The following is a 23342-nucleotide window of genomic DNA, read 5'->3' as shown; positions in this document are numbered from 1 at the left end:
GTGGAGACACAGCTTCTCCCAGAATCCGGCAACACCCCCAGGAAATGTAAATTATAGTCGAAAGAGAACAGATCTTTCCTGAAGGCTCAAAGCATTACTCTTGGGCTCTCTGTAGGTGAAAGGGGATTCCGAAGACCTTTTAAATGGACCAGGGTCTGAGATGCAGGCTTCCTCTTTCTTTCATTCCAAAAAGGGAAGGAGACATAAAATGTGGACCCAACTCATCGCCCCAGAAATGAAGAAACCCAGCAAAGCTAAAACCTGAAATCTCAGATTCTTAGGCAGCTGCAGGAGAACTGGCTAATCAGGATGTCCTGATGACAGGAAAAAAAAAAAAAAAGTTCCTCTTATTGTTGAAAAAAAAGTCCCTCCTATTGTTAACTTTTCCAGTTTCAGTCACACATACCACACACACTCACATTCACACACACAGAGACACACATACATACACCACACATTCACATAACACTCATATATACACACTTATGTGCACACACAGAAAAACACAAACTCACACACACCACACACACACAAACTCACATACACACACACCACACAGAGACATACAAACTCACACACATACATACCACACACACATTTACATGCACATTTGTGCACAGACACACAAGTTCACATACACATACACTGCAGACATTCACACACACACAGAGACACACAAACCCACATACCCATCACACACACCACATACATTCACACAGACACATATACACACTTGTGCTCACATAAACACACTACACAGACAAACTCATGTACACACACCACACATACACTCACAACACACACTTGTGCACACACACAAACTCACATACACAACCCACACACATTCACACACACATAGACACACAAACTCATGAACCCACACTACACACACACATACTTACACACACAGCTATATCATCTCATTTCGCCACAAATGTCTCATCAGAATCTCTGTCCAACATATATACACAGCATATACCCTGGACTTGAGACACTTTCTTCCCAGGAGTTCAGAATTCCCATGAATGCAAAGAATGGGCAGACTCTATAGACATTTTCAGAATAAATCTAGCACTAACTTTCAGCATGGAACAGCTGGTGATCCCTACTAGAACAATCAGCTTTGTCTAAGCTTCAGTTTCCTCGTCTTAGAATAAAAACTGTGGACGGACCTCTTGGCTAGCGTGGGTGGCCCACACCTTTGATCCCAGCACTTGGAAGGCAGAAGGAAGCTGATCTCTGTGAGTTTGAGTCTGGCATGGCTTACATACCCAGCCAGGGATACAGTGAAACACTGTCTCAAAAAAAGGTTAGATGGTATAACTCCAATCCAATTCCAGGGGATCTGAAACCTTCTTCCTTTCCTGGCCTCCACAGGCACAGGCGCACATACACGCGCGCGCGCACGCACGCACACACACACACACACACACACACACACACACGGAGACACATAAATAAAACTAACAAGTAAATAAATTAATGGGCAGGAGAAATGGCTCAGTGATTACAGGCACTGGCTACTCAGGCAAAAACCTGAGTTTGGATCTCAGGACCCACACGTGCCTCACAACTGTCTATAACTCAATGTCCAGAGGATCTGATGACGGTCTCCTATGGATTCCTCCAGCACCAGGCACGGATGTGGTGCATAGAGAGATACATTCGAGAGAAACACCCATACACAAAAATAAAAACAATAAACCTTTAAGTATATATTTATAAGCATATATTTACATATAAACATTGTATATATCAAATATATTATAAATACATGTTATAAAGATATATTTATACGTAAATATACATAATGCATGTGTGTGTGTGTGTGTATATATATATATATATATATACCCTCCATACATATATATAGAGGAGAGAGAGAGAAGAGAAGAGAAGAGAAGAGAAGAGAAGAGAAGAGAAGAGAAGAGAATTTTTGCTCCAGTCTATGACCTTAACCACCAGGAAGCTATCCACTCTGTACTCAGACCCAGAAGCTGACCATCAAGCCTACACCAGTTGGGTCCCTCTTCCTCAAAGGAGGATCTAGTCTGTCCCAGTTGTCCCATCTCTAAGAAACCAGATCCTTCCAACAGCCCTTGCTGTTCACCACCAGACGAGGAGATCCAGATCAACTCATAACTCCTCCGCCCCCGACCACCCGAGCACCTGACCCCTCATGACATCTTCCTGTCATAACAAATCAAAGGCCTCCTTTACGACACCTGCCTGCCAAGACTTGCTACCTAATTGTTGATAATTGCATTAATTGCATAGTTCTGCAGTGTTAGGCTCCTCCTCCTCGTAGTTTAAAACAAGCCGAAAGGAAGGAAATAGAAGCAAAAGCCCCACGCAGGAAACCTCTTCTCCCACTCCCAACTCTAAGACCCACTCACTGGCTCTGTGGCTGGGCATGGCTTCACAGCCCAGTGGGAAAAATTGTTAAGGATATGGCTGAGTCTTTTCCCCGTGGGTGGAACCAAAAGGGATCCTCTGGGAACTATGAGGAACCCAAGACCTCAGATCTGAAAGAGAAGGCACCAACCCATCCATATATGCTGGAGGGACTACGAAGGGATGACAGTCCTGGGTCTCTTAAGTCTCTGCCCATGCCGATCTGCTGCTCAGGTTCACCGGCATCCTTCTGTAACATCGGCAGCCTCACTTTACAAAGACCCATCACAGACCTCCCTTGACAGCATTCTCCTCTGGACATTGCAGGAGGTCAGCCCAACTGAGAACGCTACAGGGACAAGGGGAATGACAAAGTAACCATTGAGAGGAGGAGAGAGTGAATGCGAGGAAGCCATGTGTTGTTCCTCTTGGCCGTCCCCAAGGTTTCCTGAGTCTCTAGTCCCCAGAGCATATAGCTGAGGCCTCTCTGGACCCTCCTGATAGGACCGGGTGGCGATGCTATCCTCTCAAGAGCCCAGCTCTTATACCAACCTTCAACACACCAGGTGGAACGCTCTGTGCCAAAACGGTGAGGGGTTGGGTGCAGCCCTCTATCACCGGGTGAGGCAGCCAGCTGTCAGAACTGACAGATGCCTGCCATCCACAATGGTAAACTCAGCTCGCAGCAGCCGATAAGCAGAACCACATCAGAGCTCCCAAAGTCAAGGCTATGACTGAGGGGTCTCTGAGACTTAAAAACTGCCTAAGGGGCCAAGATGAAAGCAGCCAAGCACAACTCTCAAACCGCAGTTGCAGCGAGGGCTGCCCAGCCAGCACAGAGCGTGTAGTAAGGAGTTGAACAGCCAACTGCAACTGGAGGGTTGGGGGGAAGATCCCTTGTGTGGGGGTTGGTCTGGTGTCCTTTGAGTATCACAGTTTCCTCGTGAACACACCTGGAACTTGCCTCGGGGGCCAGAGACGAACTTTCTGTAGCGAAGGGAGAGCGTGGAGCAAAGAGTGGATGAGAGGGCGCGAGAATGAGGGGCGCCCCAAGAGACTGAGGAGCCAAAGCGCTGCTACATAGGAAGGGGCTGCGCCAGGCCACCCACCAGCCCATCGGACGCACAGCCCGGGCCACCGTCTGGGTCCTATCGCCCCACCTCCGGGCTGGGATGGCTAGATAGGGAAGGCACAAGCACCGCAGGTAGCAAGAGTGGCGGGACCAGGTGGCCCGGTCCTACCTGCAGCTCCTGAAATTCTCCCTCCAGCTCGTGCCACTCGCGCTCGCAACGCTCCAGCTGGCCGGACATGGTGCAATGGTGCAAGGCGGCGGCGGCGGCGGCGACGAAACCCGCAGCGTGACCCGTCCGGCCACCAGCAGCCCACGCCCGCCCGCTCACTAGCCGCCTCCCGAGGCACCAGCTGTTCCTGCGCAGCCGGAGCCACGCGCGCACCTGACGTCACGGGCCCCGCCCCGGCGCCAGCCTCACCCCCTCGCCCGAGGGTGGGGCCCGCGCATGCGCATGGGCGATCCCCCGGGCTCTGGCCTCGTGGCGGGTGCAACTCTTCAGTCTTCTTTGGGTCTCTTCACTCCTCGTGTGTAGGTAGTAGGTTTCTCGTCGGAGTGGGTGGAGGGTTTATGTGTAAGCTGCATTTATGGCTTATGTTACTTAGATTATCTTTGTGGGAGAGTGAGGTGGAAATGATTTGGAGGAGGTAAAGGGAAAATTCATGTATTCCTTCACATTGCCTGACCTAGGCCAAAGCCAGTGCCCTGAAATGACAGCTTTGACAGTGACCGCGTAGTAAGGTCAAGGGCAGGATGGGAAAAATGCAGACTTGGCTCTGTCATCTCACGCTGGCGATGATATTTATTGCAACCAATACAGCCTAGATACATCCCTGTCCTCTAAGACACTGGGTGACTCTTGACAGCTGGTGCTGTCAGTCAAAAGCCACAACCACCAAGTTTATGGAATACAGTTGCCTCCCTTTCCGTGCCAAGTCCGAAAAGACCTGCACAAGCCTGGCTTTTCCAACCACACCTCCTATCTCCCTGCCCTAAATCCAGCTCTCCGGCCATTGTTTTTATCCTGACTTGACATTCCTCCCTCTGAATCATCATGCAGTGGCTTCTTGCTCACTCCTGGAACCTCATTCAAATGACACCTGCAGCTGGGTGTGATATTGCATACCAGCCTTGACAACGTAGTAAGACTTGTCTCAACAAACAAACAAACAAACAAACAAATAAAATATCAAATGATGCCTGTCGGGGCTGGAGGGAAAAACTTCAGTGGTTAAGGGTGTGTGTTCTGCAGTTTGGGTGGCACATGCCTTTCATTGAAGCACTCCAGGGCCAGAGGCAGATAGATCTCTGTGGGTTTGAGACCAGCCTGGTCTACATAGCTCAGGGCCAGCTCCACAGTAAGACCCTGTAAAATTAATTAAAATTAAAAGGACACCTGCATTAGTTTCACAGGGCTATGCTTAGCTACAAGTGGGTGGCCTAGACAATAGAAGTGCATTTATCTCACAGCGACCAACCTGAAACGAAAGTGTCATGACTCCTGAGACCCTGGGTAGGGCCTTGCCTTGCTACCTAGTAGCCATGACAGTGACTGTTGAGCCTACATACTCCATGGCTTTCATCTGCATTGCTCCATTCTCTCTGACCAGTAGTTACAGGGCCTCTCTGTGTGCCCTCTCTTATGAAGACACTGTGAATGAAAATCCCCAGAAGGGCTAGAGAGATGGGTCAGCCTCAGCGGTTAAGAGCACTGGCTGCTCTCCCAGAGATCCTGAGTTCAATTCCCAGCAGTCACATGAAAGAGCTAGAGAAAGTACCCAAGGAGCTGAAGGTGCTTGCAGCCCACTAGGAGGAACAACAATGTGAATTAACCAGTATCCCCAGAGCTCCCAGGGACTAAACCACCAGCCAAAGACTACACACGGAGGGACTCATGGCTCTAGCTGCATATGTAGCAGAGGAAGGCCTAGTTGGTCATCAATGGGAGGAAAGGCCCTTGGTCCTGTGAAGGTTCTATGCCCCAGTGTAGGGGAATGCCAGGGCCAGGAAGCAGGAGTGGGTGGGTTGGTAAGCAGTGAGAGGGGGAGGGGATAGGGGGTTTTCGTGGGGGAAACCAGGAAAGGGAATAACATTTGAAATGTAAATAAAGAAAATATCTAGTAAAAAAAAAAAAACAACCAATCAAAGTGGGAAAATGAAAAAAAAAAATTTGTTTTGTTTTTTTTTTTTTTGAGACAGGGTTTCTTTTTCTTTTTCTTTTTTCTTTTTTTTTTTTTTTTTTTTCTTTTTCTTTTGGTTTTTCGAGACAGGGTTTCTCTGTGTAGCCCTGGCTGTCCTAGAACTCACTCTGTAGACCAGGCTGGCCTTGAACTCAGAAATTCACCTGCCTCTGCCTCCCAAGTGCTAGGACTAAAGGTGTGTGCTACCACTGCCTGGCAAAAAAACAAACAAACAAACAAAAAAACAAAACAAAAAAACCCAACTTTTTAAAATGTATTAACTTAATAAAACCTTAGTTTCTGCTAGTCATCAAAAGACTAAATGTGCTGTCAGATAACACCTCAAGTCTAAAGTGGAATGTCTCCATTTCGGTGTAACTTAATGATTTTTGCAGTGTATTATCAAGTGTCTTGATTTAAGACTATCTTTGTTCAGTTAATACCAAAATTTCATCAAACTATTACCACCTTGGAACATGGACTTTGGGGTATTAAACCTATGTTCCTGTGTCATGGGCATTCATATTTGGCTCCAAAATAATATATCTCTCTTAAAAAAAAAAACATTTACTTTTTTATATTATGTGTATGAATGCTTTTTTTATTTTTGGTTTTTCGAGACAGGGTTTCTCTGTATAGCCCTGGCTGTCCTGGAACTCACTTTGTAGACCAGGGTGGCCTTGAACTCAGAAATCCACCTGCCTCTGCCTCCCAAGTGCTGGGATTAAAGGCGTGCGCCACCACTGCCGGGCTATCAACATATTTTCCTCTGTGTAGTAAGGACTCTCCAAAAATAGCCACAAAACAGGCGAGAGAATGGCTAACAGTGAAGAGCACCAGCTGCCCTTCCAGGAGACCCAGGTTCAAATCCCAGCATTTACATGGCAGCTTACAACCATCTGTAAGTCCAGTTCCAGGGATCTGATGCCCTCTTCTGAATCCTCAGGCACCAGACATGTGCCTGTGTATGTGGTGCACAGACAGAAAAACATATAAACATAAAATAAATTTTAAATTAAAAAAAAATAAGTCAAATCCAGATGGTAGTGACATATACCGTAAATGCACCCAGGAGACAGAGGCAGGTGCATCTCTGTGAGTTCAAGGCCAGCCTGGTCTACAAAGTGAGTTCCAGGACAGCCAGGGCTGTACAGAGAAACCCTGTCTCGAAAAACCGAAGGGAAAAAAAAAAAGAGGGGTAAGTAATCTCTCTGAGACAGCAAAAAACGTGTCTCTGTCTTCATTGCCACTAGATCCCAAGAGCTTGGAGAATAGCTGACTCTCAATAACTGTTTGCTGAATGCCTACAGGGAATGAATTATAGAATCATCTACTGTGGGGTGGGGGTGGGGGCTGGAGAGATGGCTCAGTGGTTAAGAGCACCAACTGCGCCGGGCAGTGGTGGCACACGCCTTTAATCCCAGCACTTGTGGGGGGGGGGGGGAGGACAGAAGCAGGCAGATTTCTGAATTCGGGGCCAGCCTGTTCTACAGAATGAGTTCCAGGACAGCCAGGGCTACACAGAGAAACCCTGTCTGGAAAAACCAAAATTAAAAAAATAAAAATAGAGTACCGACTGTTCTTCCAGAGGTCCTGAGTTCAATTCCCAGCAACCACATGGTGGCTCACAACCATCCATAATGGGATCTGATGCCTTCTTCTGGTGTGTCTGAAGACAGGTACAGTGTGCTCATCATATATATAAAATAAATAAATAAAATCTAAACAACAACAACAAAAAGAATCATCTACTGTGGAGGCTCCCGATGTTTGGGGTTCACAGATCAATCGCTTAGAACTCGGGAAAAACTCACATAAGTGCGAAGGCACATACGATTATTTTTTAGGGAGTGAAAGGGGATTGAGACAGGGAGTCACGTAGCCCAGGCTAGCCTCAAATGTGCATGACTTTGAACTCCTAATCCTCCTGCCTCCACCTCCCACTGTGATCACAAGCATGTTCCAGTTTTTGTGGAGCTGTTTTATCTGGCGTGAAATGAGACTTGTAAGGCATTTACAGACTTCAGGAAGCTCCTGAAATTTACAAGATTCACAAGACACCACCCTCCCCTCGTCAGTGTTATAGAACAGCAATAGCTGCTGGCAAGTGGAGGCTTTCCACGTAGCCCAGCTGCCCATCAGTCTTGCAGGAGCTGCAGGGATGCATAGGGGTCTTTATCTGTGCTGTGATGGACCTTTCAGAGCTACAGTTGCCTCAGAGTCATCTGTGCTCTCAAGTCACCTCTCTCCCATACTCCTGGGAACAGCCTCAATAAAGTCACCGCTTCACCAGGCTAGACTTGAGTGGAATCCTGTCTTTGGTCTGTCTTGGTGCTCTAACTAGGATGTGGAGAGGTTTAGGCGTGTCTCTTAGAAAAAAGAAAAAAAAATTGGGGCTGGCGAGATAGCTAAGCAAGTAAGAGCACTGACTGTTCTTCCAAAGGTCCTGAGTTCAAATCCCAGCAACCACATGGTGGCTCAGAACCATCTGCAATGGGGTCTAATGCCCTCTTCAGGTGTATCTGAAGTCAGCTACAGTGTATTTATATATAATAAATAAATCTTTTTTAAAAAATCACACTGCATGATACTACAACTGGTTCCTAACTTGCAACTCAGTTTTTTCTTGTTGTTTGTTTTTGGTTTGGGTTTTAGTATGGAATAGAGTCTATTTAGGGCATGGGGAGGGGAGTTGAGGAGGGAATAGAGAGAAAGAGAAAGTCAGAGAGATAGAAAGAGAGAAAGAGAGAGAGGGAGGAAGGGAGGGAGAGAGAAGAGAAGAGAAGAGAAGAGAAGAGAAGAGAAGAGAAGAGAAGAGAAGAGAAGAGAAGAGAAGAGAAGAGAAGAGAAGAGGGTAGAGGCTGACTAGGAACATGTGGGGGAGGGGGGAGGGGGAGAGAAGGGACAGAGAGGGTAAGAGAGTAGGAGAGTAAGAAAGTAAGAGAGTAAGGATCTCATACTCTGCCAGGTAGTGGTGGTGCACACCTTTAATCCCAGCACTAAGGAGACAGAGGCAGGCGGATTTCTGAGTTCGAGGCCAACCTGATGTACAGAGTAAGTTCCAGGACAGCCAGAGCTACACAGAGAAACCCTGTCTCAAAAAACTAAACAAACAAACAAAAAAAGATTTATTTATTTTATATATGTGAATATACTGTTGCACCCTTCAGGCACACCAGAAGAGGGCATTAGATCCCATTACAGATGGTTGTGAGCCACCATGTGGTTGCTGGGGATTGAACTCAGGACCCCTAGAAGAGCAGTCAGTGCTCTTAACTGCTGAGCCATCTCTCCAGCCCCTGTTTTGCTGTTATTTTAAGACAGGGTTTCTCTGTGTATTCCTGGCTGGCCTGGAACTGGATCTGTAGAAGAAAGAGGCTAGCCTTGAGAACTCACAGAGATCTGCCTGCTTCTGCCTCCAGAGAGCTGAGATCAAAGACATACTCTGAGATGCCTGGTGAAATTCCTTAAATTGCCTTGGTTGTGATGTTTTGTCACAGCAGTAGAAAAGTAACTAATCTCTTAAAAATGGAGCTATAGGGCCAGAGAGCTGGCTCAAAGGTCAAGAGCACTGACTGCTCCTCCAGAGGTCCTGAATTCAATTGCCAGCAACCACATGGTGGCTCACAACCATCTGCAATGGGGTCTGATGCCCTCTTCTGGCGTGTCCAAAGAGAGAAATGGTGTATTCCTATACATTAAAAAAATAAACCGAGAGAGAGAGAGAGAGACTGTAAACAAGTCCAGAAATTGTTTATTGCATTTCAAGTGAATGTGATGTGAGTCCCTTCCTGGCATGTGAAGTCACTGGAGGATATGAAGATTGGTTTTTTTTCTTCAGATGGTCTAATGCTGGAAGTGAACATTTGAATAGGAAATGATTATGGTGGAACTCGCCTGTAATTCCTGCATTGGAGAGGCTAAGATGGGGGAGGGAGGGTCTCAAGTTCAAGACCAACCTGGGTACATCGTGAGACTTGCAGATAGATGAGTGGATAGATGGAATGATGGATGGGGGAGATGGATGGATGGATGGATAGGTGGATGGATGGATGGATGGAATGATGGATGGATGGAATGATGGATGGATGGAATGATGGATGGGTGGAATGATGGATGGATGGATGGATGGATGGATGGATGGATGGATGGAATGATGGATTAATGGATGGAATGATGGATGGGGGAGATGGATGGATGGATGGATAGGTGGATGGATGGATGGATGGATGGAATGATGGATGGATGGAATGATGGATGGGTGGAATGCTGGATGGATGGAATGCTGGATGGATGGATGGAATGATGGATTGATGGATGGGTATATGGGTGAATGGGTGGATGGATGGATTGATAGATGAAATGATGGATGGATGGATGGATGGATGGATGGATGGATGGATGGATGGGAGAGATGGCTCAGTGGGTAGAAGTCCTTTCCAAGCAGGTTTAACAACCTGAATTTAACTCTCAGAACCCACAAACCCACACAAAAGCCTAGAGTGACCCACAGTCACCCCAGCATTCCTAGGGTGATGAGATGGGTAGCTGAGAAGGAATAGTCTGGAAGCCCTCAGGCGACACAGGCTGGAGCATTCATGGTGCAGGAACAGCATAAGGAGAGACCCTGCCTCAAAACAAAGTGGAAGAGAACTGATCCCCCCCCCTACATATGTATTGTAAGTTCACACACACACACTAAATAAATTTTTAAAAAAGTAATTGGGAGCTGAAGAGATGGCTCAGCGGGTAAGAGCACTGACTACTCTTCCAGAGGTCCTGAGTTCAATTCCCAGAAGCCACATGGTGGCTCACAACCATCCGTAATGAGATCTGATGCCCTCTTCTGGTGTGTCTAAAGATAGCTACAGTGAACTCATACACATAAAATAAATATGTAATTTTTTTTAAAAACCCCAAGTAATTGAAGAGAAATAATCCTTTAATAAAAAGTAATAGGTTGAGGGGCTGGAGAGGTGGCTCAGCAGTTACGACACCTGTAGTTCTTACAAAGGACCCACATGGTCCTCGGGGACTCACAACCATCCATAACTCCAGATCCAGGGGATCCAACGCCCTCTGCTGACCTCTAAGGGCACCAGGCTCACACATGGTGCACAAACATACATGTAAGCAAAACCGTGCAGAGCAGGCAGCCCTGGAACTCACATGGATCTGCCTACTTCAGTCTTCTACATGGATGGGAAGATGGGTGAATGGGTAGGTAGATGGTTGGATGATTTTGTTTTTAAGAGAAAGAAAGAGCCAGGCAGTGGTGGCGCACGCCTTAATCCCAGCACTTGAGAGGCAAAGATAGTCGGATTTCTGAGTTCGAGGCCAGCCTGGTCTACTGAATGAGTTCCGGGACAGCCAGGGCTACACAGAGAAACCATGTCTGGAAACAAAACAAAACAAAAAGAAAAGAAAGAAAGAAAAAGAGAGGGGAAAGGGGGAGGGAGAGAGGTGGGGAAGGGGGAGAGGGAGAGAAAGTGTGTTGAAATCAGTTTCCTCTGGGTGGGCACAGCTAACACAGCTGTCAACAGACCTTCACACAATCACCTGCTGCTGACACAAAGCCTAATGTCTTTGCAACTGCCTCACCCTCCTGTTAGACTGTGCGGCAGTCCTTAGAATGGATAGAAAGGATTCATGTGGCTGCCCTGGGACAACTGCGGGCTTTGTGGGTGGTTTGGCTGTACCCCTGCTTTCTTAAGTCTTAAGTAATGCCCCATCTAATTCACTTCCACCCTTGGCCAAAGCTTAAAATGTAAACCCCTCCCACTCTGAAATCCACCGTAGGTGAGAGGTTCAGGGCTTCCCATCTTCCCACCTTTATCAAGGGGTGCTGCTTCCCCTTGCTCTACTCCCTGATTGCCCATCCAACACATGCTGTGGCAAGAAGACATCAGATGAAGTTGGGAGAACCTGGCCTCCCCTAGCCCCGGATTATCTGTTCATTTGCGAACAGCCTAGGTAGGGCTTACCGGGTCCTCCCCACTGCCGCCACCATCAATCTCTGTGCTTTGAACTCAGATCTCCACGTGAAGAGAGCAGTCACAGGGCAGCTCAGACCTTGGGTCCTTGGTGGTTCTGCTTCAAGGGCATTTGGAGAGTCCTAAGCACGCAAGGTTCTGAGTCCGTTCCTCTTCCCAAAATCGCTCTGATTCTACACATCGAAGGGGTCTAGACAGGGCTCTTGTATCACCGAGTCCACTCATCCGGTCCGATGTGGAGCCTGACAGCTGGACATGAGGCCAGGTCCCTGCAGACTTGGGTTTCAGTATTGCTGCTGCTCCTCAGAGGACCAGGAGCTTCCAGGGACCAGGAGGAACTGGGTGTCATTGCGTTTTCAGATCGGTGGGCCTGGCCTTCTTGCCATGTTCCCTATTTTGGTCAGGACCACAGAATGTTGACATGTGGATAAATACCGAAATAATGGTAATGCATTGCATTGTCATAAATAAATAAATAAATAAATAAATAAATAAATAAATAAATAAATAAATAAAAGGTATATGTAGTCCAGGATGACCTTGAATGTAATGTGTGATAGTCGCCTGCTATAACGTCCACAAACCCGTGGCTTCTCTAACTTTTAGTGTACCCTGAACCCCCCTAGTGGGAATCTTGTTAAAATGCAGACTCTGTTTCAACTCTCTCGAGGAGGGGCTTAAAATCCTGTCATCCTATAGGCTCCCAAGTAGTGCTTCCGGCTAAGCCTTGCCAGGTGATAAAACTTACCCAGGAGCTCACATTGCAAAACACTCAGAGTCCTTTTGGGGAGCACAGCTGTCCAAGGTCAAGTTGAAATTCCAGGGACTCTGACTTTGTCCACTTTCCACAAACGTGCTTGCTCAAAATAGTGCCACAGACAACACCAAGCCATTTTGCAAAGATATTTATAGCCACACAAACTAGAACCATCCCAAATACCCCCATGCTAGGGAAAGTTAAATAAAGTACAGCCTGAGTCCAGCATGATGGTGTGTGCCTTTTATTCCAGAATCCAGAAGACAGAGGCAAACAGATCTCTGTGAGTTGGGAGGCAAGCCTGGTATCCCAGACCTTATCTCAAAATACCATGCACCCCCCCCCAAAATGTAGTAGGACCAAAAATAATAATGGTTAAAGATATATGACCATTCATATACGCTGAAAAAGATCAGGTAAATTTCATTTAACATAAGTGGTCTATTTTATAAATTTATGGAATTATTTTCCTCAAAATTACTCAGTAGTTTTGTTGAAATTAAAAGCCCCATTTTGGGCTGGTGAGATGGCTCAGTGGGTAAGAGCACCCGACTGCTCTTCCGAAGGTCTGAAGTTCAAATCCCAGCAACCACATGGTGGCTCACAACCATCTGTAACAAGATCTGACGCCCTCTTCTGGAGTGTCTGAAGACAGCTACAGTGTACTTACATATAATAAATAAATAAATAAATCTTAAAAAAAAAAAAGCCCCATTTTAGGCAAGCTTGCTGGTTTTACTATGTAGTCCTATTTGTCATGGAACTTGCTATATAGACCGCTAGCTTTAAACTCAGAATTGGCCTGCCACTGCCTTCTGAGTGCTGGGATTCAAGGCTTGCACTGCTAAGCCCATTCCAACATTGAACTCTTGAGCCTTCTGCCACCTCCCAAGTACTGGAATCACAGGCATGAATGTCTAGCTAATTTAGAACTTTTTTTTTTTTTACTTTCAATTCCTTTAATAAGGTGTTCTGAGGAACCAGGTAAATAACAAGCAGCGGATGAGTAATGCTTCTTAGGCCCTGCTCGGTAAGCCATTAGTCATCTTCTGGTAACTGGATCTTGCTGGGATAGAAGTAGTTGGATTCCATGATGGGAAGGCCATTGACTTCTCGGTATTTCACAAGTCTCTCTCAGCTTCCCGGCGGGCCCACTCTTGCATCCTATAATCAGGCACATAAGCCACGAAGGTGGTCCCAAAGACCAGGACGATGGAAAAACCAAAGAAGAAGACAGCTCGCATATTCCAGATGTCCACCACAGGGTCACTATCATAACCATGAAAGTCAGGGTTCTTTGCGTAGACGTTTTCGTCCTCGGGTTCTGGGTCCTCCTGCCACTGCATGGTCGGTTCTCGTTGCCGCTTTTTCTCCACACCGGATAGGGCGATTACAGCCCTGGAGGACTCCCAGCGAACGAGGGCAGCCTGGAGCCCTCTCATCACCCCCGCTGCTGACAGGCATCGACCATACAAGCTTAACAGCCTGGCCGCCATGACAGCTTGTACTGCGGAGGCCTGGGGGGCGGGCAATTTAGAACTTTTTAACTATATCATATACAGACCCAACTTCCATGGTCCTTCTGTTTTGGCTCGGGCCATAAAGAAATTCTTTGACTCACCTAGTGGCTAGATCTTCCAGCCTTCTTCACTCTAGAGGAGTCTGGCATTATGCCCCTGGAGGAACAATGTCCCAGGGCCAAGAAACATCTGGACAGACATCAGCAAGTTGGTGACTAGCCTGGACTATATAGGACCATGTCTCAAAGAAGAAAAGAAAAAAAAATCACACTGGTAGATTGTTATAAACTAAATCTCGGTGTTTACTCAGATGTGACTGTTCCTTTCCACTGGTGTCCTCTTCTGTTCCAGGTGCAGACATGACATCAGGTATCATGTCCTTTCTGGTCTGTGAAAGCATTCTTTCCTTATTCATCCTGGCCATGACACCTTTGAAGATATATATGGGTATCTGAATAACACCTTTATCAAAAAGTATTCATGTGGCATAAAAATAATTCTGCCTTTAAGGCAGGGGTTTTGTTGGTTTGGTTTGGTTTGGTTTGGTTTTTCAAGACAGGGTTTCTTTGTGTAGCCCTGTCTGTCCTGGAACTCACTATGGCTGGCCTCAAACTCACAGAAATCCACCTGCCTCTGCCTCCTGGAAATTAAAAGTGTGCACTACCACCACCGCCACCACCACCACTACCACCACCACCCTGCCTTAAGGTAGGTTTTTTTTTTCTTTTTTCTTTTTTTTTAATGTACATTGGTGATTTGACTGCAGGTGTGTCTGTATGAGGTTGGGTGTCAGATGCCTTGTAGCAGGAGTCACAGACATTTGTGAGCTACCATGTGGGTGCTAGGAATTGAACCCAGAAGGTAGTTGTTTTTGTTTTTTGTTTTTTGAGACAGGGTTTCTCTGTATAGCCCTGGCTGTCCTGGAACTCGCTTTGTAGACCAGGCTGGCCTCGAACTCAGAAATCTGCCTGCCTCTGCCTCCCGAGTGCTGGGATTAAAGGCATTCGCCACCATGCCCGGCTTAGAAGGTAGTTGGGGTTTTTGTTTGTTTGGTTGGTTTGGTTTTGGTTTTTTGTTTGTTTGTTTTTGTTTTGTTTTTGTTTGTTTGTTTGTTTGTTTTGAGACAGGGTTTCTCTGTATAGCCCTGGCTGTCCTGGAACTCACTCTGTAGACCAGGCTGGCCTCGAACTCAGAAATCTGCCTGCCTCTGCCTCCCGAGTGCTGGGATTAAAGGCGTGTGCCACCACGCCTGGCCACGGTAGTTTTTAAATCCCCATTTCACAGCTTTTTAGAACATTCACAGACCTCACAGCCCCCACTGGTGACCCGTTCTAACAGTTGTAGCACTCCAAACAAACTCATACCCATTTTCTTTTCAAGATTTATTTATTATTATATATAAGTACAGTGTAGCTGTCTTCAGTCAGATCTCGTTACGGATGACTGTGAGCCACCATGCTGGGAATTAAACTCAGGACCTCTGGAAGCAAATTCTGAGCAGCAGAGAAAACACTAAATCGTCTATGATTTTGTCTTTGCTGCAGAATCAAGAGGAACGATTCTCTGCTTAAAGCCTATTTCGAGGGTTCTTTTGTACAACGGCAGGTTCCTCCGGGAAATTCAAGAGAAATATTTTCCAAACACAAGGCCAAGGTTGTGGGCCACGCCTGTAATCCCAGCACCTGAATGCAGGAAGATCTGGAATGGTCCCTGGCCACCCTGGGTCAGGCTATATGAAACCTTGTATCAAAAACAGACAGGCAAACAAAACCGCAAGGTACAGAGTTGGCTAGGCTCTGGGTTTTTAAAATAAGGATACAAGCTTAAATCTTGTTTCCTTGCGCCCCCTGCTGGTAACTTTGTAGAATTTATTTCCTACCAACAAAATTTATTCTTGAATACAAAAAAAAAAAAAAAAAAAAAAAAGCTAAGATTGAGACCCAGCACCAGAAAAAAAGAAACAAACTCATTTCTTGTTCCCTTTGAAACGTCATTTCACGGCAGGTGGTGATCCAAGCCTTTAATCCCAGCACTTAGGAGGCAGAAGCAGGCGGATTTCTGAGTTCTAGGCCAGCCTGGTCTACAAAGTGAGTTCCAGGACAGCCAGGGCTATACAGAGAAACCCTGTCTCAAAAAAAAAAAAAAAAAAAAAGCTGGGTGTGGTGGCTCATGCCTTTAGTCCCAGCACTCGGGAGGCAGAGGCAGGCGGATTTCTGAGTTCAAGGCCAGCCTGGTCTACAGAGTGAGTTCCAGGTCAGCCAGGGCTACACAGAGAAACCCCTGTCTCAAAAAAAAAAAAAAAAAGATTTTTTTTTTAAGATGCAGATATAGTGTGTGTGTGTGTGTGTGTGTGTGTGTGTGTGTGTGGTGTGGGTGCACATGGAGGCAAGAGGTCAACCCTGGGCATTCTCATTTCCAGTCGAATTCTTTTTTTTTAAGATTTATTTATTGTAGGTAAGTACACTGTAGCTGTCTTCAGACACTCCAGAAGAGGGCATCTGACCTCATTACAGATGGTTGTGAGCCACCATGTGGTTGCTGGGATTTGAACTCAGGCCCTCTGGAAGAGCAGTCAGTGGTCTTAACCACTGAGCCATCGCTCCAGCCCCCACTCTTTTTTTTTTTTAATTTATTTATTTTTATTATATGTAAGTACACTGTAGTTGTCTTCAGACACTCCAGAAGAGGGAGTCAGATCTCATTACGGATGGTTGTGAGCCACCATGTTGTGGTTGCTGGGATCCAAACTTCAGACCTTCAGAAGAGCAGTTGGGTGCTCTTACCCACCGAGCCATCTCACCAGCCCCCAGCCCCCACTCTTGAATTTATTTTTTGAGACAGGATTTCTAACTGAACTGGAGCTTGCAGACACAATTAGCCTGGCTGGCCACCAAGCCCCAGGATTCCTCCTAGCGCCACCTGTCTACACCAAGATTACCAAGTGTGCCACCACACCTGACTTTAAAAAAAAAAAAAACTACTTATTTTACTTTTACTTATGTGGACATGTCTGTGTAAGTGTGTGTGCTGGTACCTTATACCCTTGGAGCCAATGAGGATAGCAAAGGTTTGGTACCCAAACCCTGTGTTAAAAAAACAAAACAACAACAACAACAAGACAAAAATCTATGTAGCCCTGACTGTCCTGAAACTCACTTTGTAGACCAGGCTGGCCTTAACTTATCTGCCTGCCCCTACCTCCCAAGTGCTGGGATTAAAGGTGTGCACTGCTATACCCAGCAATAAATACAAATTTTAAAAATTTAATATGGCTATTTAATTTGTAAATCCCTACATTTATTCCTGCATTTAACAAATACATTCTGGCTGGGCTTTTAATCCCAGCACTCAGGAGCCAGAGGCAGGAGGATCTCTGTGAGTTAAGGACATGCTGAGACCCCATCTAAAACAAAACAAGGGCTGGAGAGATGGCTCAGCGTTTAAGAGCACTCACTGGTCTTCTGAAGGTCCTGAGTTCAAATCCCAGCAACCACATGGTGGCTCACAACCATCTCTAATGAGATCTGATGCCCTCTTCTGGGGCGTCTGAAGACAGCTACAGTAAAACAAAACAAAACAATCACAAACACATTCTGAGTTCAGCATCAACAGCCATTTGGGAAAAACAAACCAAACTGCAATGAGATGCAAGTTCATAACCACAAGCAAAGTGAAAGGCAGGACCAACCTGTGAAAGACTGAGGAGAGCTGGAAACGTGGCCCTGGGGTTCTTCCTAAAGGACCCAAGTTCAATTCCCAGCACCCACACAGGAACTCACAACAGGCACCAGGCATGCATGGAGTGCACAGGTAAAACACTCATACATATAAAAGAATACATTTTAAGGCACATAAAAATGAAAAATCTTACATGTCGCTAACACAATGGGGAACATAGCACAGCCACTTTGGAAAACAATTTGACAAGTTTATTGGGCACATACATTCCACTTTTAGCTGTAGGTATGCTACTAAGAAAAAAGAACACATATCCCTATGAAAACTAGTGTGTGTTATAAAAGCATCTTTCGTTCGTTGTTTTTGAAGGCAGGGTATCCTGGCTGTCCTGGAACTTGCTCTGTAGACAATGCTAACCTTGAACTCAGAGATCCTCCCACCTCTGACTCCTGAGTGCTGAGACTGAAAGCATGAGCCACCACTGCCTGGCAAGAGCATCTCTCTCTCTCTCTCCTTTTAAAAAAGATTTATCTATTTATTTTATGTATGTATATGAGTATATATGAGTACATTTTAACTGTCTTTAGACATAGCAAAGAGGGCTTCAGATCCTATTACAGATGGTTGTGATCCACCATGTGGTTGCTGGGATTTGAACTCAGGACCTCTGGAAGAGCAGTCAGTGCTCTTAACCTCTGAGCCATCTCTCTAGCCTCCCAAAAGCATCATTTGTTTGTTTGTTTGTTTGTTTGTTTGTTTGTTTGTTGAGACAGGGTTTCTCTCTGTAGCCCTGGCTGTCCTGGCACTCACTTTGTAGACCAGGCTGGCCTCGAACTCAGAAATCTGCCTGCCTCTGCCTCCCGAGTGCTGGGATTAAAGGCATGCGCAACCATGCCTGGCTCCCCAAAAGCATCTTTTATGATAACCAGAAAGAGGAAATAGCTACTGGATGCAGAGATGGCTCAGTATTTCAAAGCACTTGCTGCTCATGAAATGACATGAGTTCAGTTCCCCAAACCCGGGCTGGTGAGATGGCTCAGTGGGTAAGAGCACCCAACTGCTCTTCCAAAGGTCCAGAGTTCAAATCCCAGCAACCACATGGTGGCTCACAACCATCCGTAATGAGATCTGACGCCCTCTTCTGGAGTGTTTGAAGACAGCTACAGTGTACTTACATATAATGAGTAAATAAATCTTAAAAAAAAAAAAAAAAAAAAAAAAAAAAAGAGTTCAATTCCCCAAACCCAAGTCCGAAGGTTAACGGCTGCCTATAACTGCAGCTCTAGGGGATCCAACACTCTCTTCTGGCTTCTCAGTCATTAAATGGAATGATTTGATATATGTACGCCCCACTGGAAAATCTTGACAGTGTTACAGTGTGTGAGGATCAGGCTGTGTGTAAGTGCCCCTACCCCACTAAGCCATCCGGATCTCCCTACACAGCCCAACCATTTTCCTCAGGAGACTTTCTAAAGTTTATTTTGATTTATGTGACAAGAGACTGTACCTTATGTGAGCGTGTTGGATTCCCTGGAGCTGAAGTCCCAGGAAGTTGTGAACACCCTCATTTGGGGTTTGGAAACAAACCTTGGGTCCACTGCAAATGCAGTTATGTGCTGCGTCATCTCTCCAGTCCGCCTGCCAGGATCTTGCTGGGATCTCAGGCATGCACCACCACACCAGGCTTTCATTTTCCGTTTGCATTGCACGGGACAGCAGAACTCTTCCACAGCTGACATTCTCCATGCCAATCCCTACCCCCACCCCCACCCCAGCCAGATCAGTGACACAGTAGGTTAGTTTCATTAAGGATTTAAAGAAAGTGCTACAGTGTCCCTTTCACCTGGTTCCTAATTGGAGACAGGCTTCTCTCCAGTCTCCAACCCTTTGAAACTAACCTGTCTTTCATGGCAATTCACACTCCCTAGAGGATCCCAGCCTCCTGCTCTAATTACCTTCCAAAAACACCGTTACATTTGGGCTAGCAGTTTTTAAAAACATCCAAGTGTATTTTCCTGAAAGCTGCCGGGTGGACTAATTTGCACTAGAGTGGAGAAGGACCACTTGCCAGACGAAAAGCACTTGGAAGTCTTGAGGGAACACAGGCCTCTTAGCTCCGGCCCCTGTGTTTGACAACAGGGCAAACACCATCACCAGTACATTTCCCACACACCTTCCTGTGAACAGCCGCTAGCTGTTTACAATACATTCCACGCACGCGCTCCTTTGCTTAATCCCTGTAGCTGGCCCGCCAGGTCGGAGTGATATCTGTGTATTTTTAGCACGATGAAAGTAACTGGCAAAGCATAGCAGCTGTCCAGTGGCTGCTCAGGTCAGCTGCACTGCAATGTTGTGGCATGTACACAAGTTTATTTTCTTTTTCTCTCCTTCTCCCTGGCCCCCCCCCTCCCCCCCCCGCCTCCGGGTTGTAGATCATTTCTCTTTAACACACTTTTGCTAGCAACCTGAAATACAATCTTCCTGCACGGGAAATTCTATTTCTCTTGCTTGTTTTTGAGACAGGCTCTTGTAGATGCCAGTGGAGACCAGAAGAGGGCACTAGATCCCTTGAAACAGGAGTTACAGGTAGCTGTAAATGGCCGGAGGTGGATGCTAGGACCTAAACCCAGGACCTCTGCAAGACAGTCCTATACCTGCTGAGCCATCTCTCCAGCCTTTCATTTAGTTATCTTATATTAAGATCTGAATCTTTGTGTCCCCCCAACATTTTACAACCCTAGATCCTTCAAGGTTGTAGTAGTATAATGTAGGCAGCCTTTGGGAGATTAAAAAACAATATCTACTTCATAATTTGTCAGGGTCCAGGGCAAAATATAAGTGAGCAAGTCCATGAAACCAGTCTGTCCCACGTATTCTACTACAAAGTGGATTTTTTGGATACATTTAAGAGCTTCCTTTTCAATTATTTTTCTGTGCTATTCTTGAAGTTTATTCTCTTGGCCTAACACTCTTATAAACCCCTCTTCCTCAAGGCATATATAACTGAGGGAGACGGGACCTGAGCAACTTCTTCAGGGAGTCCAAGAATCCCTACCCTTCCAGCGTTTTAGAACAGTGATTAGGAGTCATACCTCTCATCAGCCTCAAGAGATTCTGGCCCAAGAATGTACCATTTCAAGACTTTCTTGGGGAGTTGGGGTGGAGAGGAGGCTCAGCGGGTAAGAGGAGATCCGCCACCAGGCCCAAGGCTCTGAGTTCAAACACTGAGACTTGCATGTTGGAAAGAGAGAGCTCTGTAGACTTGTGTACTGAATGTCACGCTCATACCACTACATGGGTGCAACTTACACATGCACACAGACACGGATGAATAAATCGTAAACCCGTAAATAATCTTCCTTAGAGAGTTTTACTAACTTCTCCCTTTTGAAGTAGGCGATTTTGGTCTAACAGTCGCTTCCTGCCTCATTCCCTACCACCCCTCAATGTTCAGGAACACACATGGTCTCTCACCCTCCACTTTGGTCCTAATCTCCTCTTCTGGCATCTAGACTTCCTCTCCCCAAGTCCAGCACGACTGTATTGACTGGACAGTCTCTGAAGTGCACAGACGTCACCCAGCAGATGTCAAGGTGCTCCCACAGCTACCTCCAAGACTGCCTCTACATCTGAACCACGTGACCTTCCCACAAGAACCCTTTAAGAACTGGGGCTGAACTACAGGCTTCTTGGTGTCCCCAGCCATCAGAACAGTCTTCATATATTGAACACTATCCGCTTTCCATACTTGTTTATGGAAACAAATGAACCAACCACCTTCAGGACACAAAAGCCACACATAATTCTATGCAGACTTCTTTGCTAGCCTTTATGCAATAAATCTGCCTAACAGACAAGAACCACTTACTAATAATTCTTGGTAATCTCTCCGAACACTCGGAGGCATCCGAAGTGAGTTCTGCTTTGAGCCCTGGCCTCTCAGCTCCCTGTGTAGCTGAGGATCTTGAACTCCCGAGTGATTCTCCTCCCTCTGAGCCCGAGCTACCGTGCATGATTCCTAAAATGCTTCGTGATGTTTCAAGCATTCTTAAAAAAAAAGGCTAAGAAATGATTAGGGATAAATCCAAAACTAAACTTTTCCGCCTGAGAATCCTGGCGTTCGGGAAGCTGAAGGAAGAAGATTGGGGTTCGAGGCCTGCCTGGACTGATACATTGTACTAGTCCCAGAAACACAAAATTGAAAGAAAAAACAGTTCCTTCACGTAGACATGGGTAATTATGTAAGAATCTTTAAATTAGAAAAATAATTTCTGTGTCCACAGTCCAGTCTTCACGTGACTAGGAAGGGCGGCACTGGAGGAGTCACGAACCCTAGCCGCACACTCAGGCTCGCCCTCCGTCGGTTCCGCGTGGAAGCGCGATTCCCACCCCCATCTCCCACTCACTTCCGCGAAGAGTACCCAGAGCGCAGGCGCAACCTCGGGCCCGCCTTTCAGAGACCTCCCAGACGCGTGTTGGTGATTGCGCATGTGCAGAGGGGCTAGGACGGGTAATTCCGCGGGAGCAGGTAGGTCTCGAGAACTCCCGCGACTGGCTCCTCCCACCTAAAAAAAAATTAAGCCGGCGGGGCTCCTTCGCCGTGCGCACGCGCACTGCGTGCAGGAAGATCGCGTGTGTGAAGCGAGCCTAACGCATGCGCATTTAAAGCCCCCCGAAATTCATGACGTCAGCCACACCATCCTGTTTGTAGCCCCGTTCCCCACAATCCCGCTTTTAAAGAGCTAGAATCTAGTTCTGATTGTGGTTTTGACTTATAATTTTATTTTATTGTTATTTAAAAATTCACTATGATTCTTGGTAGAAATGTAAGTTCGCATAGTGTGGTTGGCTAAATACAACAAAATGTTTTGTTTAATATTTTTGTGTATGACTGTTTTGGGGGTGTGTTCCTTGTGCCAGGGGAATCCAGAAGAGGGAGTCAGAGCACCTGGAACTGGAGTAACAGACGGTTGTTGCCTGCCATGTGGGTGCTGGGAACAGAACCCAGGTTGTCTGGAAGAGCAGCCAATGCTCTAACCACTGAGCTGTAGATATAAGGGTCGATTCTTCCTCCCGGTCCCGTGTTCCCAGAAATAAGACTCAGACTCAAAACAGATTTCCAAATACCTTGGCCATAGAGCTAGGCTCTTCTCTGACTAGAATCATAACTTATGATAACCCACTAATTTTAATCTATATTCTGCCCCATGGCTGGTTACCTGTGCTCAGGTTCCATGCATCCTCCCAGGTGGACCTCGTGCCTGGCTCTATCCCAGAATTCTTTCTCTCTCCCAGATGTCCTACCTCCTATTTCCTGCCTAAGCCATAAGCCATCAGATTTAACTATTGACAGGTGCCACAACCATACAGTAACAGCTCTCTCCACTGAGCGGTCTCCTCAGCTTTTGGGTGGTGGTTGTTGTCGTTGTTGTTGCTTGCTTGCTTGCTTTCTTTCTTTCTTTCTTTCTTTCTTTCTTTCTTTCTTTTTTCTTTTTTCTTTTTTTTTTTGTCTTTTGAGGTAGGGTTTCCCCTGAAGGCCAGGGTGTCCTTGAATTTATACTTCTGCCTTGTTTTCCCAAGTGCTAAACTTACCACCATGCTTGGTGTAAAATGCTTTTTTAAATTGAGTACTTAGGGGGCTGGAGAGATGGCCCAGTGGTTAAGAGCACTGACTGCTCTTCCAGAGGTCCTGAGTTCAAATCCCAGCAACCACAAGGTGGCTCACAACCATCTGTAATGGGATCCAATGCC

At 46.3% G+C, this 23342-nt stretch overlaps 1 protein-coding gene and 1 pseudogene across 5 annotated transcripts in view; both read right to left on the bottom strand.

Moving 5' to 3' along the window:
• Positions 1 to 3866, bottom strand: part of Tmem120b (transmembrane protein 120B) — a 41949-nt gene extending 38083 nt beyond the window's left edge. For 3 of the 5 annotated variants that reach the window (XR_003955668.1, XR_387570.4, XR_001784711.2), the window contains exon 1: positions 3636 to 3866. Coding sequence is in view for 1 of the 5 variants with exons in the window: in NM_001039723.2 (NP_001034812.1) it covers positions 3636 to 3704 (69 nt within the window). In the remaining 4 variants the exon portion in view is untranslated. The remainder of the gene's footprint in view (positions 1 to 3635) is intronic. The other 2 variants (XM_006530390.4, NM_001039723.2) reach the window with 2 other exon arrangements.
• A 9460-nt stretch (positions 3867 to 13326) lies between these two features.
• Gm6444 lies at positions 13327 to 13904 on the bottom strand (annotated as a pseudogene).
• Between the last annotated feature and the right edge of the window lie 9438 nt (positions 13905 to 23342).

This window comes from Mus musculus, chromosome 5, assembly GCF_000001635.26.
Source record: "Mus musculus strain C57BL/6J chromosome 5, GRCm38.p6 C57BL/6J".
Taxonomy (NCBI): Eukaryota; Metazoa; Chordata; class Mammalia; order Rodentia; family Muridae; genus Mus; species Mus musculus.
Note: the sequence above shows the minus strand (reverse complement) of the source record. Positions and strands in the feature narration are given on the sequence as shown.